The 19,097-nt window shown below is 41.5% G+C and overlaps 1 protein-coding gene across 3 annotated transcripts in view; it reads right to left on the bottom strand.

Moving 5' to 3' along the window:
• Positions 1 to 768: 768 nt before the first annotated feature.
• The window catches only part of MICALL2 (MICAL like 2), a 48,360-nt gene continuing 30,031 nt past the window's right edge, over positions 769 to 19,097 (bottom strand). For all 3 annotated transcript variants that reach the window (XM_075179581.1, XM_075179580.1, XM_075179582.1), the window contains 11 exons: positions 18,702 to 18,988; positions 18,423 to 18,516; positions 16,463 to 16,911; positions 13,580 to 13,789; positions 10,519 to 10,547; positions 9,770 to 9,893; positions 8,390 to 8,480; positions 7,008 to 7,081; positions 4,559 to 4,673; positions 3,564 to 3,613; positions 769 to 2,344 (listed from right to left, as the gene is read on the bottom strand). In XM_075179581.1, the coding sequence (XP_075035682.1) occupies positions 2,244 to 2,344; positions 3,564 to 3,613; positions 4,559 to 4,673; positions 7,008 to 7,081; positions 8,390 to 8,480; positions 9,770 to 9,893; positions 10,519 to 10,547; positions 13,580 to 13,789; positions 16,463 to 16,911; positions 18,423 to 18,516; positions 18,702 to 18,988 (1,624 nt within the window). In that variant the 3' untranslated portion in view covers positions 769 to 2,243. The remainder of the gene's footprint in view (positions 2,345 to 3,563; positions 3,614 to 4,558; positions 4,674 to 7,007; positions 7,082 to 8,389; positions 8,481 to 9,769; positions 9,894 to 10,518; positions 10,548 to 13,579; positions 13,790 to 16,462; positions 16,912 to 18,422; positions 18,517 to 18,701; positions 18,989 to 19,097) is intronic.

Here is a 19,097-nt window from a genome sequence, read left to right as displayed (position 1 = left end):
CTGCAATTGCAGGTAAATCGCAGCGTTTTGGACTTAATTCTGCCCACTTCACTAGGCAGTGGGCAGGTGCGGGAGATTGCCACACTCTCCCGGGAGTCCAGGAGACTCTCGCGAAATGCGGGAGTATCCCGGACATTCTGGGAGAGTTGGCAAGTATGTAATAAATTCCATCAGGTACAAAATGTTCTATTCCAAACTTCCCGGTTAATTTATGACACTCAGCATTTTAAAAAAAATGTAAAACCCCATGTGACCTCAAGTTTGTTCAGGCAGTCCTTATAGTCCTAATCAGATAAAACACCAGTAGTAACTCATTCCCAGTCACCCTGTATGTGGGCTAATAACCATGGTGAGCAAAAGATTTCTGGTTAAAAAAAAAACAAAATACGGGACTATACATGAGAGCCACAAACAGATTACTGGATTGTAAAATGAAGTTGGAACTTTTGTACTAGAATAAAATAGGTCATATAGTGCAAAATCTATCCAATATCCCCCCTCCCCCCCACACACACACATCAGTAACCAAACATTCATCTGCTGGACCGCATACGGGCACATTCATATGACCAGACTTCTACAAGCGGATACTGGTTGCTATGGGTTACAGATCATTATGGCTCTTCCCACAAGGTTAATATACATAAGCCTTCCTGGGTTCTGACCTTTCCACACACCTATTACAGACTCCTGGTTATCTTTGGCTTAAAACCAACAGGTGAATGACAATCTGAAATCACATCTACAAACAGCAACAAGGCTCCCTGCTATAATCAAAAGTATTTTTTTTTTATTTATGAAATAAAAAGTTTATATATATTTAATTTACACAACATGTTAAAGTTAATGTATGACTATTCAACAGCATAATAGGCACTGAATGAAACTTCTCCAGCAATCCACACATTAAACAATATTTTCTTGAGAATTTAGTTACAAAAGAAAAAAAACAAAAACAAACAAACAAACTATGGATTATCTAAATATAAGTGCACAGAACTAGGCGTTTCAACACGGTTTTTGCTAGGGAAAAAGAAACAAACCAAAAACAACAGAAATGACATCACATGGCTGATTAAGTACTAAAGGCATCTTAGCAGCCGTCTGTGTAAAACATTCCCCGTTGTTCTGGGCTGGGCCCCAGGCTATAGAAAACTTTGGATCTTGTTCAGTGGGGATTTGGCTCTTCACACATATGTGACAAACTCCCGAGACACAAGTTATTGAGAAGTAATGCTGGCTTTTCATGGCCCAGTGGTCACAGAACTCCGGGTCACTTGGTTCAGAGGTTTTCTGTGCTCTGTGAAAACTTGTCAGTCACTGCCCAGCATGTTAGTGCACCTACAAGCTAAGGGTGCCTATATGCCAGTGTTGACTAACCTGTGACACTCCAGGTGTTGTGAAACTACAAGTCCCAGCATACCCTTCTAGCAATAAGCTGCTATATATTGGCAAAGCATGCTGGGGCTTGTAGTTTCACAATACCTAGAGTGTCACAGGTCAGCCAACACTGCTATATGTGGTCATTTAGCTGGTGTTGCCCCTCCACTCAAACTGCATTTTGTTCATCTGCCACTGAACCGAGCAGAATGCAGCTCAGACAGAACTTTAAATAATGGACCATTGATCTATATGATCACTAGGGCCCTTCAAAAGGTGAACGTGCAATGGAGCATAGACGTAGCTTACAGTATCATTTTAGTCTTATGTCCTGTTGAGTCTAAACCCTGCGTAAAGTGTTGGTCCGTATGGCACATCAAACAGCCCCTTGACAGAAGGAAGTAATCTCATCAGGCTGGAAAGCATTTTATGCGGTAAACCAAGTTGGGGAATTCTGAAACTTTTTTCACTAATTCAAGAAAGCATTAGCGTTAAAAATACATCCCAGTACAGAACAAATTTAATATGGGCATCCAGACAAAGGAAACCATGTTTCAGTCAAATTCCATCTTCAGTGGTACTTTGATTTGAGGCATTAAGTTAAATTTTTGCATTGTAAAAGGTAAGACTTGCTGCAATTTCAGTGTAAACATGGCTGTTGTCATACCGGCAGAGACCACTAGGGTTACGAAGAGCTGTTGGTTGCACTAGTTTGTCCTGCTGCCTGGACAATGCTGACAAGAGAAGGGGAGTGTTTCAGCATCTAATGCACTGTGAACTGTGATCCAGTGTTTCCACAAAAAGGTCATGTGCAAGACAGAACTGCCTGTCCCACATCACTGACTGTGTTCAAGGCAATCGCTTTAAGTTTTGTTTTTATCTTTTGGCCTTAACCAGCCTGAAAAGCTGAACCTGGATCTTCTCTTTGAGCTGGACTCTGGGCTGGGCTGCTTTTGTTGGGAATCTGAAAGCAGAACATAAAACATTATTGCAAAACAGGGTTACAACTCCACAGGGAAGGCAAAAATACACGTAACTAAAAATCTGTTTTACTTTGTTATTGCTAAAGAATGTACCTGGTCTTTATACAAAATGCTGGAAGATAATGAACAGGAAACTTGTGTCTTATAATTAAGCAGTGAGGGTATAAATGATAAAATCTTATTCAGGTCCATAATAACTGTGCCCTGCACACTAAAACCTCAGGGGAATTAATATTTGTCCATATACCGTATATACCCATGTATAAGCCGAGTTTTTCAGCACATTTTTGTATGCTGAAAAAGGCCCCCTCGGCTTATACACGGGTGAACTTACCTGGTGTCCGGTCCCTCAGTTGTTAAGTTCCGCAGTGGAACGCGTGTGCGTTCCACTGACAGGAAGTTTTGTATTTGGAACGCAAACTTGCGTTCCAAATGCCGAACTTCCTGTTGGTGGAACGCACATGCGTTCCACTGCGGGGGAAGGAAAAGGCTGTAGCCAGATCTCTTTAAACTCGGCTGTGGAGCTTTGACGACAAGCAAACAACGGTAAGGAAGCTGCTCTTAGATTGTGCTTAGAAACGTTGAAATGACAAATGAGATCCTGCTTGTGACACGCTAATCTGATCACTAGCCTCGGAGCATCACATCTCTCCTTCTTCATAACAGAACTCGTCAGCCTTTTGGAGGGGGGATCCTACACAGGAAACACTACAGAGAGTGTATGGAATTTCTTTTCCTGATGCTCAACAGTTGAGTGCAAAATATTTTCTGATAGTGGCTGCAAACGTGTGAGAGTGACCCTGGAACTCAAGTCCTGACAACTGACAACCCCACCAAGCTGCAAGTAATAGATTTGCAAATTTCACAACTTACACACTTAATTTATTTGTATTTTATGTGTATACATATTCTTATTTTCCACAACAATGTACATAGGGGGTGAAAGCATACATCAAAATGACAAAATAGCATTAAACTGAAAAACACACATGATATAAAAATGCATATATAGATGTAAATTAAAAACATAATAATGAATAAATCTAAAAAAAATTACCAGTAGCTGCTGCATTTCCCACCCTAGGCTTATACTACCAGTTTTTTGTGGTAAAATTAGGTACCTCGGCTTATATTCGGGTCGACTTATACTCGAGTATATACGGTACTTGAATCTTAGTTAGCATTCGGTTGACAACTTACCTGTGTGTTTTTTGATCATATTTTCCATGACTTCATCTTCTTCTTTTTCCCTATAATAAAACAAAGTGAAACGGGTAAGGAGGCGGGAGACGCGGCCAAGGAGGCGGGAGACGCGGCCAAGGAGGCGGGAGACGCGGCCAAGGAGGCGGGAGACGCGGCCAAGGATGGAAGGATAAACATAGTATTGTTCATTCACCATCAATGTATTTAGGTTCACGATGTTCACTGAATTACAACAACCAGATACTTGCTTTCATTGCCGCGTACTAGGTAGAAAAATGACCTGCTTTGGGCAAATTTTGGACCTAAATGTAATGTTAGCAAATCAGCCTTGGGGGCAAATGTATCAAGGTGTGAGTTTCCGGTGGGACTGAAAAATGGTGATGTTGCCTATAGCAACCAATCAGATTCTAGCTATCATTTTGTAGAATGTACTAAATAACTAGAATCTGATTGGTTGCTAAAGGCAACATCTTCACTTTTTTCAAACTTGCCGGAAACTTGCAGCTTGATACATTTACATCCTAGATTCTAAAATCATCAGGAGACTTAACTCCTTAGACTTAACATAACACATTGAATTTAGCATCATCACCATGGATTCTATACTGCAAATTCAGGCACAGTCCCAGCATTTAAAGTTTTGCTCTTCACTGACAAATCCCTACTCTTTTTCTGTATGTAATACTTGTGATCTGTTCTTATTCTACATCCTGTAAGTCACAGTGTACAAAAAAAAAGTATTTACTACACAGTGCAAAAGTATTCTGACCACGCACATATTGGAGGGTGTGCTGCCTACAGTATACGACTGCCTAGGTTGCCCCTTGTGTGACAAGCAGAGATGCACCGGTACAGCAGGAAGAGATTTCTAGAAATTGTATCCTGAAGTCGGTAACTATGTATTTAGAAAAAAGGATCTTTTCTGCCATCAAATTCTATGCGGATTTGGGGAACTACGAATGATTTTGTTTCATGACACAGGGATTTCTTACCGTAGTCGGTCCTCATCCAAGCACTCAATAATCTCACTTCTGTCGTTGACAATAAGCAAATATTGCTCCAGAAGTTTTTGTTCTCTGGCTCTATCCCACTGTGATTTTAGATGGTCTATAGGAAAAAGTATTACAAGGTTAGCAAATATTATAGCTGGACACACACACACACGGCCCATCTGGCCAAATTGTCCTGAAATTGTCTTTAGTTCCGCTGATTAACAAGAATTGCAGAGAACACCAAAAATTTAATGGAGTTTTAGGAAAAGACAACACAGTATAATGTATTTAACTGTATCTCACAATCCTTATGTTTTGCTGCTAACATTCTCCCTCCCTTCTAGAACATCCCATAAAAGCTCAACTGGTATGAGAACTGGTGACGGAGGTCACGACATATTGATAACATCCGCAGCGCTGTACAGAGAACTCACTCACATCCGTCCCTGCCCCATTGGACCTTACAGTCTAAATTCCCTAACATACACACACACACACAGAGAGGGAGAGACTAGGGTCAATTTTGATAGCAGCCAATTAACCTACCAGTACGTTTTTGGAGTGTGGGGAGGAAACCGGAGCACCCGGAGGAAATCTACGCAAACACAGGGAGAACATACAAACTCCTCACAGATAAGGCCATGGTCGGGAATTGAACTCATGACCCCAGTGCTGTGAGGCAGAAGTGCTAACCACTAAGCCACTGTGCTGCCCATCTGTTCTGCATCTTACTTCTTGTCCTGGGATAAGTGCTAACAATTTTACAGGTACTTTATCTGTGCCTCTTGGGGCCTCTCTTTCCATCTCCTTATGTATATATTGCATATAGAGGCCGGCAGGAGGTCCTTGGGCACCCTAGACTAAGAGTAACGCTTGTAAAGGGACTCAAACTGGCAGCAACCTCTCTGGTATCATTGGGATCAAAAATTGTAACCATCTGCCCAATAGCATTAAGCAGGAGAAATTATCCCTTTAGTTAGTCTGTTTCTGTAGTTCAGAAATCCAACCTCCAACTTCTTTGACGAGCCATTGTCTGACCGGTTCATAGTCATCCTGTATAGTTTTGAGATGCAAGTCTCATCTATGTCCAGTTCGGCAGGATTAAGTTAGTGCTAGAAGACTGTGGAGGAAACAGCTCAAACTTATCATATATTCAGCTCTCGTTTCCCCGTGCTCCAGTATGTCATTAATAATTACTTCTACCTCACGGGACCCTACTTTTACTTTATATACTTTGTTTCTAGGATATATCTTGTGTGGATGCGATTTTTTAAATGGAAAGAAAAGTGGTTAATAATCAGCTCTCATCCATTACTAGTTCCCAGTATCCACACTGACTATGAAGATCTCTGCTCTTCCCAATGTGTATGAGAAGTAACCAAATATTGGTAGTGCATAGTGCAAACTCAGAATACTGACATATACATTCTTAAACCTTAACAATCTACAAAAAAATAAGTCATTATTAGATGCTCCAGTACTGTCCGGCATTGAAGGTGTTTTATATTCAATCCAAGCAGAGCTAGAGTTACATAATTGGACCTTATAAGCCAGTGATGGCTAACCTGTGACACTCCAGGTGTTGTGACACTACAAGCCCCAGCATGCTTTGCCAGTAGATAACTAGCTGATAGCTGGCAGTACATGCTGAGACTTGTAGTTTCACAACACCTGGAGTGTAACAGGTTAGCCATCGCTGCTATAAGCACACACTCTTTGGTGCCCATGGCACAGAATATAGCACTATGATACTATTATATGTCACTACCCTGCAAACAGCACATAATACTATGGCACTGCCTTGTGAAATTCATTCTGTCTTCAGTCACATGTTCCACAAGTGAACCTTCCTTCAGCCAGTTCATTTAACATTTCCTGGCCCAAGTTAAAGCTTTTCTTGATCTTTAAGTCCATTTTTTTGGGCAAAAGAAGAAAAAAAAACGCAATGCGCAAGGGAAGGTCCGCCCCTCAGTCCTTGCAGCCCCTAGGCACACTGCGCTACTGCTAAATCCCGTAGAGGTGACATTTGTATAGCAATTAGATTAAAGTAGTGACAGTTCACTTGGTCTAGGCAATTAATCATAAAAGCATGAAAATTTGTATCGCACTCTTCAACATGGATTAGTTTATAGAACATAAGATTACACCTAACTCAATGACATCACTGTGTGAAGCAAAGGTTTGTACAGGTGAGCAGTTTCCTGGAATTCTGAACGCCTGACACACCCACTTATACAGCTAATCTATCTTTCACTTTTATACTCCGAGGCCACTCCTATGCTTGCAATTCCTTTCCACGGTGTGGTTGTTCTATAGATCAGGGCAATTCTGGGCCCCAGGGCTTCTAGCTTGTCCTCTGTAGTCTCACAATAGAGAACAGTTCTGACTCAACAACCCTCCCAGGTGCCCTTAAGCCATCCTATGCCTGAATAATGTTCCTGATTCTCACCTGGCTTGTTCATTAAGTTGCGAAGCTCGGTCTCCACATCTTGCTGTTGGTCCTCCAGAGCCTGCTGCTTGGATCTGGGAAACATTGACAAAACCATTAGGAGTCTGTATACTTTGTACAAAACGTTGAGAGGCAGCCAAGCTACTTTCTTTCAATCAGCATTGTTTACTAAGCTCAGTGTCTGCCAACAAACACACACCCCCCCCCCCCCCCCCCTGCTCCTAATTCTCATTGCAGCTTACAAATATACCGAACACTGTTACGTTAAATTAAACCACTGATTTGTTTCGCATAGGAAAAAAATTGTACTGCAATAAACTTTTCTAATGCAGAATTATAGAACTGGTGACCAAAAGGGCACATTTGGCCCCCCCAAGCCATTTTGCTACCCTAGCTTCCCAATAATCCTCCATATATGATGCCGGTTGTCCGATAGAAGGGTATTTCATGGACTAGATCCTAGGACAGTGTTGGCTAACCTGTGACACTCCAGGTGTTGTGAAACTACAAGTCCCAGCATGCTTTGCCAGCTATCAGCTAGTTATCTACTGGCAAAAGCATGCTGGGACTTGTAGTTTCACAACACCTAGAGTGTCACAGGTTAGCCATCACTGTCCTAGGACATACATGCACACAGTAGGTTTTTACCTTAGTGTGCAAATGTTATCAGGTTTTACTGCTATGCCTTTATAACACTATGTTAATTATTAAACTTGGATGATAATGGTTGTTGTGCCAACATAGCCCAGGTGCCCGTTTTAGCCAGGCACGTTCACACTTCTGAATGAGCAGCAGGTTTGGGATTAAAGAATCCCTAGTCTCATACTGCTAAAGAGGGGGAAACATGTACCATGATTCTTCCCATTGTTACTTTAATGCTAAATTGCACTGTTCCAGTGAGCTACCCCACAGAACTGAACCATATACTTCTCCAAAGTAAACGGCTAACAAATGTGTACTTTATTTAGGGCTGAAGAACCAACCAATAGGGAATTTGGCCACTGGGATCCCCCCCATGCAGTCACTGCATTTATACAATATTTATTCAATATGTGCGAAGGGTTTAAGTACACTATTACTTCTCCTATGCTTCCATCAAACCCTAAAAAATTAAATAAAAAATAAATTCTAACAATATTCCTTTTCAGCACAACCACTAGATAGTTAAAGTTACAGTGGACAAAAATTATCTAGAACTGTAGACTTAGACAGGAAAAAAAAATCCTTCCCCTGTGACAGTTTTCTGCAACACCGACACATTCCTGACAACGGAATGAACGTTACTAGATGTAGCAACTTCCTTTCCACAGTCGTCTTTTACTTCACGTATCACAACACACAAAGCAGTGATGTCGTTTCTGGAAATGGAGATTCACACTCACATGTAATTCAGCTCAGATTCCTCTCTCAGCAGAAGTTGCTTTTTATGGATGAGTTTGAACCAGTCCACCATGAGGGAATCCTCCGGATCCTCTGTACACAGAAAGAAATAAGGTGTGTTGTATATTACTCCTCATATAGCATTATGCCTATGAACGGGGCTGCGTCTCTTCTTGGTATGGCTGGGTGGACATGAGTAGACAAATCCGCAGCTGTTGGAGAGTTTGCTGGGAGTTGTACAGGTTCCCATACCTGGACCATGAATGCTGAACATTCTATCACCCAACGATAAGGGAGCAGCATCACGTCAATGGGATCATTACATTACCCAAACACAGCGTTATGGAATGTGTTTAACCTCATTAAATAAAGCCTAGTTTGGTTCGATATGTTTAACTAAAAGCATCATCAACCCCTCTCATTCTAAGGCAGAAGTTCCATCAATTATGACATATGTTGGTATGGTTAGATCAGCCACAAGCTACTATATAAGGGCACTGGTTGGTGTGGGGGACATTGGGATAATGATGCTGGTATATTATGTGGGATCAGTGTTGGATGCTAGCTGGGTGGTGTGTATATAGTAAAAGTTAGGGATGATCAGAACGCTTCGAGCTCCTCTATGATCACCCGGTGTTGAGAGGTGCATACACAGAGCTCAACATAAAGATCACAGGTTGTAGACAGTTTCTGTGCATGTGGAAAGTCTGTGTGGCTTAGGTAAAGGTGGACACATTTGCACTCTGTACAAATACATGTGCGTCTTATCCTGTATATGTTCAGTCTGGCGCAACATATTATAATTATATAATATATCTATCTATCTATCTCTATATATCTATCTATCTATATATCTATATATATATATATATATATATATATATATATATATATATATATATATATATATATATATATATATATAATCTCTCTATCATCACCATTTATTTATATAGCGCCACTGACCACATGCTAACCAATTAAGTACCATCAGCTGGAGGGGTCAATACAGAATCAGCCAATCAGAAGCTGCTGGATAGTGCTGCTAACAGGCATCATCACATTCACCAGCCTCAAGCACCCACAAGAAATACGTCCTAAATGCCTCCATATCCAATTGTGTTGCAATTATGTGCATGTGGCCTTGCTGTACTCTGCTTACAGTAACCCGTCACTCCTGGCATTTGGGCACACAAGTCAACGATACTCAAAAATCTATATACAGACATATGCATTTTTTGTGTGCATGTGCAGTACAGAAATGCATATGTAGGGACTCTCACATGTAAGTAATCCCTATTTTAAGTGTACTAAGCTCTATTTCTACATATCCTTGCACAGGTGTCCAGTTGGAACACACATATACCAGCTTGCAGCCTCACCTCCATCAGAGACACGTAGCTGTTTCTCCAACTCCACTCCTCGCTGCTCCAAAGAGTCCAGCTCGTGCTCAATGATCTGGAGCTGCTTCTGGATGACCTCTTCAGGAATGTATTCTGGACGAAGCTGTAACAGACGAGACTGGTTATTCAAACCACAATCATTCTGCCCCAAGACCCTCTTCTGCTAGATGCAATGATCAGAGGACTAGGGCTCGGAGCCAGATGTAGTATAGATGTCGAGCACCCCTGATAACACCAAGGTACCCCTCAGCTTGATAACCAGCAGTGTTTGGAACTATGTTTTATTACACAGACGTCCAACCCATTAATAAAGGTTAGTTTACTAGTCTATATGGAGCACAGACACTTCAATAATGTAATTATGAACACTAAATTTAATCCATGTAAAGATCACAGAAAAATAATTTTCAGTATAAAACACCTAAAAGTAATTTTGAAATCTTAAAAATAATTACTGGCAGGTAGTATATTATTTTACTACAGATGAGTTTTGCGCAGAATGGACAGTAAAAACGATATGATCATGGTAGACAGGGGCCACTAGTAGGAGACGGACAACCCTATTGGGGCGAGACGTCTGTGTGTGTTGTAGGAAGGGGCAGACAGGTGTTGTATAATACCATTACTAAAAATCAGACAACTGGGAACCTTCCCAATCCCAACCCAAATAGACATGTATATTATATTTATATATTTTTACATTTCAGTTATTCTATTAATGTACAAACCTTGTTAGGTGAAGCGAGATTGTTGTCTTCTGCAAGAAAGAAATAATAAAGTAATTAAAAGATTCTCAACTTCTGATAATTACCACGGTCCTATTACGTCAAAAGTTCTTCTGCTGTGCGCTTAATGCGGCCTGCGTGCTTAATGGCCAGAACTCCTAAAAAAAAATGGCAGCCCAGGTGTGTGGTTATATTGGACGGCGAACCTGGAGCTCGCGCCAGGTGGCAAGGTGAGCCTAGGTGCGGCTAGCATATAGACTGGCATGCTTTGGGGACTACCAGTAGAAAAAGACATGGCTTGTCTTCACTCTATGAATACCAGCTGGCTACAGTGGGGATGGGAGTAAATTAATCAGGCAGGTCTGCATAGACGTGCACTCTCTGTCTGGACATGCACAGAGCGATTTCACGCACAATACGCCATGCAAACGGGCGCATGTCCCGCGCCGCATCAGCCCCAGAGTGACTGTAATTAAGGGAAGTGACTGCAGTTCTCAGTTTAAAAATGGATATATGTTTTCCCCCTTACATTTTTTACATTTCAAGTTACACATCCTGATTCCCTACTGGTTCAAGAGGAAACGGTTTGTTTTATTACTTTTATCTACAATGCTTCCTGTAACATGTCAGTTTACAATACAACAATAAGAGAATAAAAAAAGGCATTGTGTGGAGGGAAGCAGCAAGACAACTGCAAAGCCAGAGACGACACCAAAACCACAGTCGGGCCTGCGGCACAACAAATTTCAGCAGGCAGTGCCACATTATACCTTTACACAAGACATGTACCTCTTGTAGCACTGCAAGTCTCAGCAAGCTGCCAGAAGTTATACAGGTTGCCATACAAGGGAGAAGATAAGGTGGCAGATCTCAGTAAACTAGATGATGTCAGAAACTTTCCATAGGTTAGACAAACCCGACCAATGAATCAACTGCCTCTGGGTACTGCAGGAGCGCCTAACTCCTTCCGCATTCAGCAGCTGTCAGTGCTGCTTAGAACAATTGCCGACACAGCATGGACAGCTCAAGTTGGGGATTAGTTTGCTGAATAAGCCAAGCACCACAATAATTTAAAATATATATATATATATATATATATATATATATATATATATATATATATATATATATATATATATATATATATATACACACACACACACACACACATATACACACACATACATACACAATAGACTGAACAAGAATCAGTGAAAAGTAAGCCCATTAATTCCTTAGAACCCATTTAGGTAAGTCTCTTAGAAGGAAGTCTGGTAAGTAATGATTTGGGTCTAAAATTAGCTCTAAGCAGGAAAACATTACACCTGATACATGACATTACTTTCTACCTCCCATGTCATTACGGTGACTCAGAGGGGTGAGGCCAGACTTGTGTAACCTGTCACATCACTGAGGTCATGTGTTCAGCTGACTGATCGTTTATGTCTCACCCACTTCTGTGTGTTCTCGTCAGAGGAGGTAAAAATAACATGTGGCCAAAAATATAAACACTGCTGCAACTGTAATTGCTGGGAACTGGAGATCGTTACCAACGCGCCAGTGTAGTTTTGATTTAAAGGCCAATAACGAACGTACACAAATATAGGTGGACCGATACCAAATATTTAAATTATTAGCTACACCAACTTATCCTGTGGACTGTTGAAATGCAACTATATGTATGTAATATATGTCAAATATTGCTTTTTTGTGTTTTTAATGCATAGTGCTGTGGTCAATGTTTAGCAGAAAAAAAAAGTACTAAAATACTGTATTGCATATGTAATAATGTGCTTCAGAGTTGAGCTGTTAGCGTGCACTATTCTGGCACTGTCCTGCTGTGTGGTATGTAGGAAGCCAGGTGAGGAAAGAACAGAGCGCACACAGAGCTCGCTACACTAACTGTTCTCGCCAGGACAGACAGGGTCACGGAGCGACTCATACGTTTTTATGTCAAGCTCATATATAAAATCTGTGTTGAAACCAGTAGCAGTTTATCTTTAATACGTTTACACTTAAGTAAAATGTATTATATTTGATACGTAATGTCACTTGTGTAACATGACTCATAGTAATGTCTGACCTATGGCAGCACACTGCTCATGCAGTGAAGTGACTAGAGCCAACAACTGGCAACAGAACCGCACTATAAATAAGTGTGGACGAATAAGGGGAGCGGTCCAACAACAAAGGGGAGCGGTCCAACAACTGGGCATTGTTTGACCCAATCTGTGCAAGATTTTGGTGCATCAGGTGCAGCCTAAATTTGTTATTCATAAACTTTTGACCGGTATATATTTCCAATGAACGGATAGATTGCATTCAAATATTGTTTCAATTCACAGAACAGCTGCCTCAACCGAGTGCCTCAAAAAATGCTTCACCGAAGCCGCCGCTTCACAATCAGTTGATAGGCTGCACGTTTGTGTATATTGGCCGATTCAAAATGTACCTCCCAACATTTATGTGCCCAGGCAAAATTGGGACAAAATAGCCCTGATCTATGTATGCCACATCTCCATTTCACATAAACACACCCTAATACACTCAACCACACCCACTTTTCGTGAATTCCCCACCCACTTCACCGCAAGCCTTGATGTTTTTTGGGGGTCCGCAAATCAGGATGGTCATGGTCTACTGTGTGGCTGACAAACACTTAAGCTGGAAGCCAGCGGTGACAGAATTTGGCACGACTTCGGTCATTGCAGCAACCAGAAGTGCCCGTCGCTCTTCCTAGCACCCATATAGCTTTAGGGTCTTACTGACCCATACCAGCAGTCACACGGCACACTTCCTCCACACTAAAAAAATCTTTCACTCCTCTGTTTAGACTCCTGCTGCTCCCAAATTAATAAGAAAAACTGGACCCTAAAAAACGCATGCAGGAGATTCTAGAAAAAACACAAAAAAAAAACCCAAAACATCCGATCATACGGGTGTCCCAGTTTCCAATTTCAAAATGTTAGAGGAGACCTACAAGTCCCTTTTTCTAAGCACATACAGTACAGTCACACATCTGTCTTTGGCAAAATATACAACTGACAATCATTCTTCTACTTACCAACAAGATCATCTTTACTGGTCTTATCTGTAGTGGAAGAATTTTTAGAAGTATCATTGCCCCTTATTAGGTGAGGGCGCCATGAGGGCGGGCCTCCCTCAGCGACCAGAGCGCCATCTTGCCACTTTTGCTCAATTTTAGGCCAATCGTTAATCAAGTCAATTTTGGCTGTAAGAAGCTTTCTCCTGGGGTGTAGTCCATTGGCTGGATCTAAAAAGAAGCAGAGTCTCTATGAAAAAGATGGCGAGGCCAAAATGTGATACCGCTTTAAACATCCAGAGAACTGCAATGACAATGCAAACGTAATATATCACAGCAAAACAAGATCTGGTTACATACAAAACAACCCTCATGCACACTCATGCCATCGGATACATGTTGTGTCTTCAAACGTCTACACAGACATGAAAGAGCCGAGAGAAAGGAGCATAGAACAACAGAGGCTGAAACACGTTCCCCGATAACTGAACCTACGTGTTGGTACAAGCAGAAGTTGGCTGTTTGAGAAAAAGTCCATTTAAGGAAAACGCCAGCAGTTTAAAGCCAAGGGGGTGTGGAAGGACAGGTTGAGATTCTGTTTATTGTACCAAGGATTACAGCAACACTGAAAAACTACAATATTTTTTTCATTTTAAAGCTTCTGGTCACCTACATGGTGAAAGCAGCAATTTTGTGTGCTAAACCATTCATAAGTGCCACCATTGAGGTACAAAATGCCTTATGCCTCAGAGAGGTCAATTGGCAGAATATTTGTTCAGCGCCACCCAATAATTAGTTGCCTACACTCTGTAGGTGGCCGTTCATTCTAACCCTCTCTGTCTCCGTCTCCATAGCTGCAACCCTCACTGACACCTTCTCCACACCCGCAACCCCCACTGTCACCTTCTCACTCGCCATCTTCTGACGCTCCTCGGCGCCAAACAGGTTCCTCTGTCATTTTATACACTCAGACATGGGCGTTCGTTTCTGCTGTGGACCAATCAGCGATGGATGCACGCTGAGAATGGAGCATTCCATACGAAGGAATTTTATTATTAGGGAATAATCATTGCATTGCACTTTAGCAGATAAATGTTTTTCTAAATTTTATGTATGTTACTAAACTTCTAATTTATAGGAATGAATGAAGAGACAGTGTTGCCTTCTCTTTTTATGCAGCTTTGGGTGTTAACTATAATGAAAGCTCTGCCCCTTTAGGCTAATGTCTTTGGTATATCGTTATATGACCCACAAATGATGCTTCAGTGTGTATGAAATTAAAATTATTACTAACGACAAGATGGCTGTAAAAAGTCGCTAAAGGGACGTCCGCTCTTCCCTTTCTTGTCCTAAACAAGGCTAGTGTGTATGTAGTCCATGGACAGAGCGATCGGACCATCGATCGCATGTAAAATCGTTCGGCATAAAAAGTTGGTGGAAAATTCTGTAGTGTGTACACAGCTTAAGGTCACATTCCACACTTACAACCCAGATGCAGGGGGTAAAGTACATCACTATGGAACATGCAATACAGCACATAGACACGGCAGAACCATCAGTGTACATGCAAGCGGCTCACCACAAACGTCTCAGTGAGACGACTGCACCCTCAGGAAAGCCTATCATTTTTCAGTCTGATTTTTCAACTAAGTTAAGTGCAAAGAAGTCAAAGACATATTAAGTATATTACAAGACAGCAGTATACATATAGAATACTTTCAACGCAGAAGGTTTAAAAGCCAACAAAGCTGTAGGCAAAAAGAATTAACATCCGGAGAACAGACAAAGGAGAAGTAGTAAGAAAGTACAATATACATCACAGGATCAAAAGGACAATAGGTGTCCATTATTAAAGGCCAAAGTTAGCTTAAATTAAAATGTTTCCCTCAATAGAAGCCATCTGCTCTCCCACCCATCTGGTTTCCTTTACACGACCTCCCCCTGATTGTTGGGGAAAAGCTGATCTTTGCACACAGAGCTATCTCCGCTTGTCATTACAGGAAACTCAAATCTTAGCGTGAATACCTTTGGGGCTGGGGGTTGGCAAGCAGGACCAGTGTGCACTGACTGTATGCAAAAGGAGCAAAGAAAAGTCATTTAGGATGCAGGGTAGTTCTAGGCTACTGGACTGACAAAGGAGTTTAAACAGCATTTCACAAAGGTGTGTGGTGTTTCTACATACTTGCCGTATGTAGGTATCCGCAGAAAAGGCTAGCTGTTCATTTATATTCTTAGATATATCTTTTTAATATATTAATTTAGTGCTCATCTCAATCTGAACATCTACACTGCTTACATTGGGTTACAAAGGGTTGGAGCAGACACCAATTAATTTATGGATGAAAGGAATTTACGAGGATGAGAGATTACCGGTCACCTTACAATAAAATCACACTACTTATCACTTTGCCAGCAACGTTTCACATAACTCAATGTTTTGTTTCAAATTTATGTGTGCCAATACGTGTGTGAATGCGTCGTGACTACAAAGCTCAGTTGACATCACATGGGGATGTGATGAACGATACTGTTGGAGGTACAGCTATAACTTTACAAGTACAACGTAACACTGTCGGTACAAAACAAGCTGTGTTTGTAAACTTTCAAGAATGGCCGAAACATAGGTCGGTGTGTACTAACTGCACCTTAGAAATCGTGCTATGTACAGCAGCGGTGGGGTTTCAGATTAGGCTGAAGGGCGGGCGCGTAGGAAGTGCCAAAGTGTACGAACTTTAAGGCTGTCCATAGCTTTGAGGTGAGCACTCATATTTTCTCTACATGGACAACTGCATTAAAAGTATTAGTGCTCCACGATGTATAAACAGATTTAAAAGTGACGGTTACAGAAGTAGGTATAGCACCTTCCAAATTACTATAGCCCCCCTTTTATATTGTATTTTTTACCTGGGGCCACAGAGTTTGGTGTAGAAGTGGCTGCTGTTGGTTGAGTTGGCTTGCTCTCTTTTCCAGCAGGACTTGGTGTGTAAGTGGGTGCCGTTGGTTGAGTTGACTTGTTCTCTTTTCCAGCAGGGCTTGGTGTATAAGTGGAAGCCGTTGGCCGAGTTGGCTTGCTCTCTTTTCCAGCAGGGCTTGGTGTATAAGTGGGTGCCGTTGGTTGAGTTGACTTGTTTTCTTTTCCAGCAGGTTTGGATGTAGAAGTTGGTCCTGTTGGAGGCATTGGGTTCTTCTCTTTGTCAGCAGGTCTGGGTGTAGTAGTGGGTACTGTTGGAGCAGTTGGGTTATTTTTGCCAGCAGGGCTTTGCCAGATAGTAGAAGTCACAACGGTGGTCGGTTTCTTTTGACCAGTGGTCATCTCTGGCTCTTTTGGAGTCGGCTTGGCCTCGTGTAGAGTCCTAAGTAAAATATGATGACAATTTGCAGGGGGGAAATAGACTTCACTTAAGCATCTGTAGCATTAATGAACATCAGGACTTAAGATTACACAATCCCCATATTACAGTGACAAATATGAGGCAAAGATATGCGTTGTTTGGTTTCTGGGGTCAGGAAGCAGGGATTACTATGACTGGCTGTAGCTGGAACTCTATAATAAACTATTATTCTGCACGCAGGCAAAAGCTCTGCACATACCGCAGCCAGAGAATTCAGTAATTTAGAAATTCCAGGATTTTCCCAGACACATGCTATAAACACTCTTCTGACACTTAACTGGAAGTGGCCTGGAGTTAATTTTTCGAAGTTACACAACTATTTCGGTACATAGTATTTACGATGACTCACATCTCTCAGCTGGTTCTACCAAGAGGTTTAGCCAAGCTGAGGGTGAGACTGCAGGAATGTGTGTAAAGCAGCGATAGGCAACCTGACACACTTCAAGGACCGCAAAGGCGGCCATCTAATCTTCAAAAGGCCGCACATCACCTTTAATCTCCGGAACAAGGGAAAACAACACATTTAATCAATGGAAGAGACACCTATCTGTAATAACAGATCAGCAGACAGTTTATACAAGCCTTACAAGCTATAGCAAACCTGACAACAACACAAAGAGGAGCTGGAGCCGCAGGGGAATGCTCGGAGGGCTGTCTGCTGTTCATCACTGGTGTAGATCATAAGCTTGCAGGATATTTTATCTGCCTTCTAACAAATAGAAGCATTCCAACAAAATCTCCCAGTAGTACAAAGATATTATTTGTTATTAGAGGGAAGATAATAAAAATGCAATTTTAAAAACCTGGGTCCATATGAAATTGGTAAAATGCCAGTATATATAAATTATAATGTAATATTACATTATACTCCAAAAGTTTGTTCAACTTCTTCCAATATAAAGAAGCATTGGTTTGGACTCTTTAGTGAGAGGTATTGGGTTTCTAATGCCAAGTTTCATGGTAATTGGAGGATCCCTGCCCCCTTACGCACACAATGAATAAACAGAATATGCTTTGCATGGCTTTACCCTTGACTAAAATAAGATTAATACAGTTTAAAAGCAAACACTATCTTTTAATTATAATTTAGCATGACGGTTCCATTTCCAGGTGCATTTTTTTCAGCATAATGGCAGACTCCAGTAACATTGATAATAACAAATATCCCTAGGGAAATCATGAATTATAAAATATTATCATTATTATTAATAATAGTAGTAATAATAATTTTAAAAAAAATAGTAAATAATGATAATAATAATAATAAATAATCACAGCAACCCCTTCTCAAAACTAGAACAGCTGGTGGGAAGGTTATTGTTTCCCCAAATTGCTGATGGCCCAGGCATCAGACTACCGGTTCTGCTAATTCGAGGAACATGGTTGTTTGGCGAAGTTCCCCTTTAAGAACCTTCTATATTCCAGCAGCTATTCTTTTTGGGGGGTTTTTAACCCCCATCCCCTGAACATACCTTTGGGCTGCTGGTTTCTTCTCCACTGATTTTAGCATAGATCTCCAGGCTGCAGGATCTTCTGGCTTTGACACTATGGTGCCAGGATTTTGTGCTGAAAATAAATAGAGCAGTTCATTAAAAGCAAGAGGAATGGAACGACATTTGGGTCACACTTCAGCGCAATGAGATGAGAGCAGGGAGGACAGAAAACACTGATGACGTCCAATTAAAGCTACACTAAGCTGGACTCTGCTGTAACTATACCTAGCAGAAGAGCGGTGATGAAAGAATACTCACTCTTTGGAGATGGTTCATCCACCTTCTGGACTCTGCCTGGGTGCAGCACACTAGGCTGTGCAGGATAGGTTGGCTGTGCAGGTTGGGAGCGCTGTGCAGGAACAGGACCCTTGTCAGAGCTCGGTGTACTGACGCCCTTGCCAGCAGTATATGTCGGAGTACTTTTCGGGGGCTCCGGACTGGAAACAGATGTTGGCACTTTACTTTTTCGTTCTTTTGGAACAGGTTTCACGGGCTCCGTCTTCGGTGTGAAGCTTTCAGTTACCTTTGGATGTGGATCAGTTGTCCTTAAAAATTTGAAGACATATTAAATACACAGCAGCCGTGTTGGTGAAAGCTGCAGAAAGCAGGATTACACTTTGTAGGGTGGGACTCTGCTGATGTCCAGGAGGTAAA

The sequence above is a fragment of the Mixophyes fleayi genome, chromosome 7 (genome assembly GCF_038048845.1).
Source record: "Mixophyes fleayi isolate aMixFle1 chromosome 7, aMixFle1.hap1, whole genome shotgun sequence".
Taxonomy (NCBI): Eukaryota; Metazoa; Chordata; class Amphibia; order Anura; family Limnodynastidae; genus Mixophyes; species Mixophyes fleayi.
This window is presented reverse-complemented; position numbering and strand designations above follow the sequence as displayed.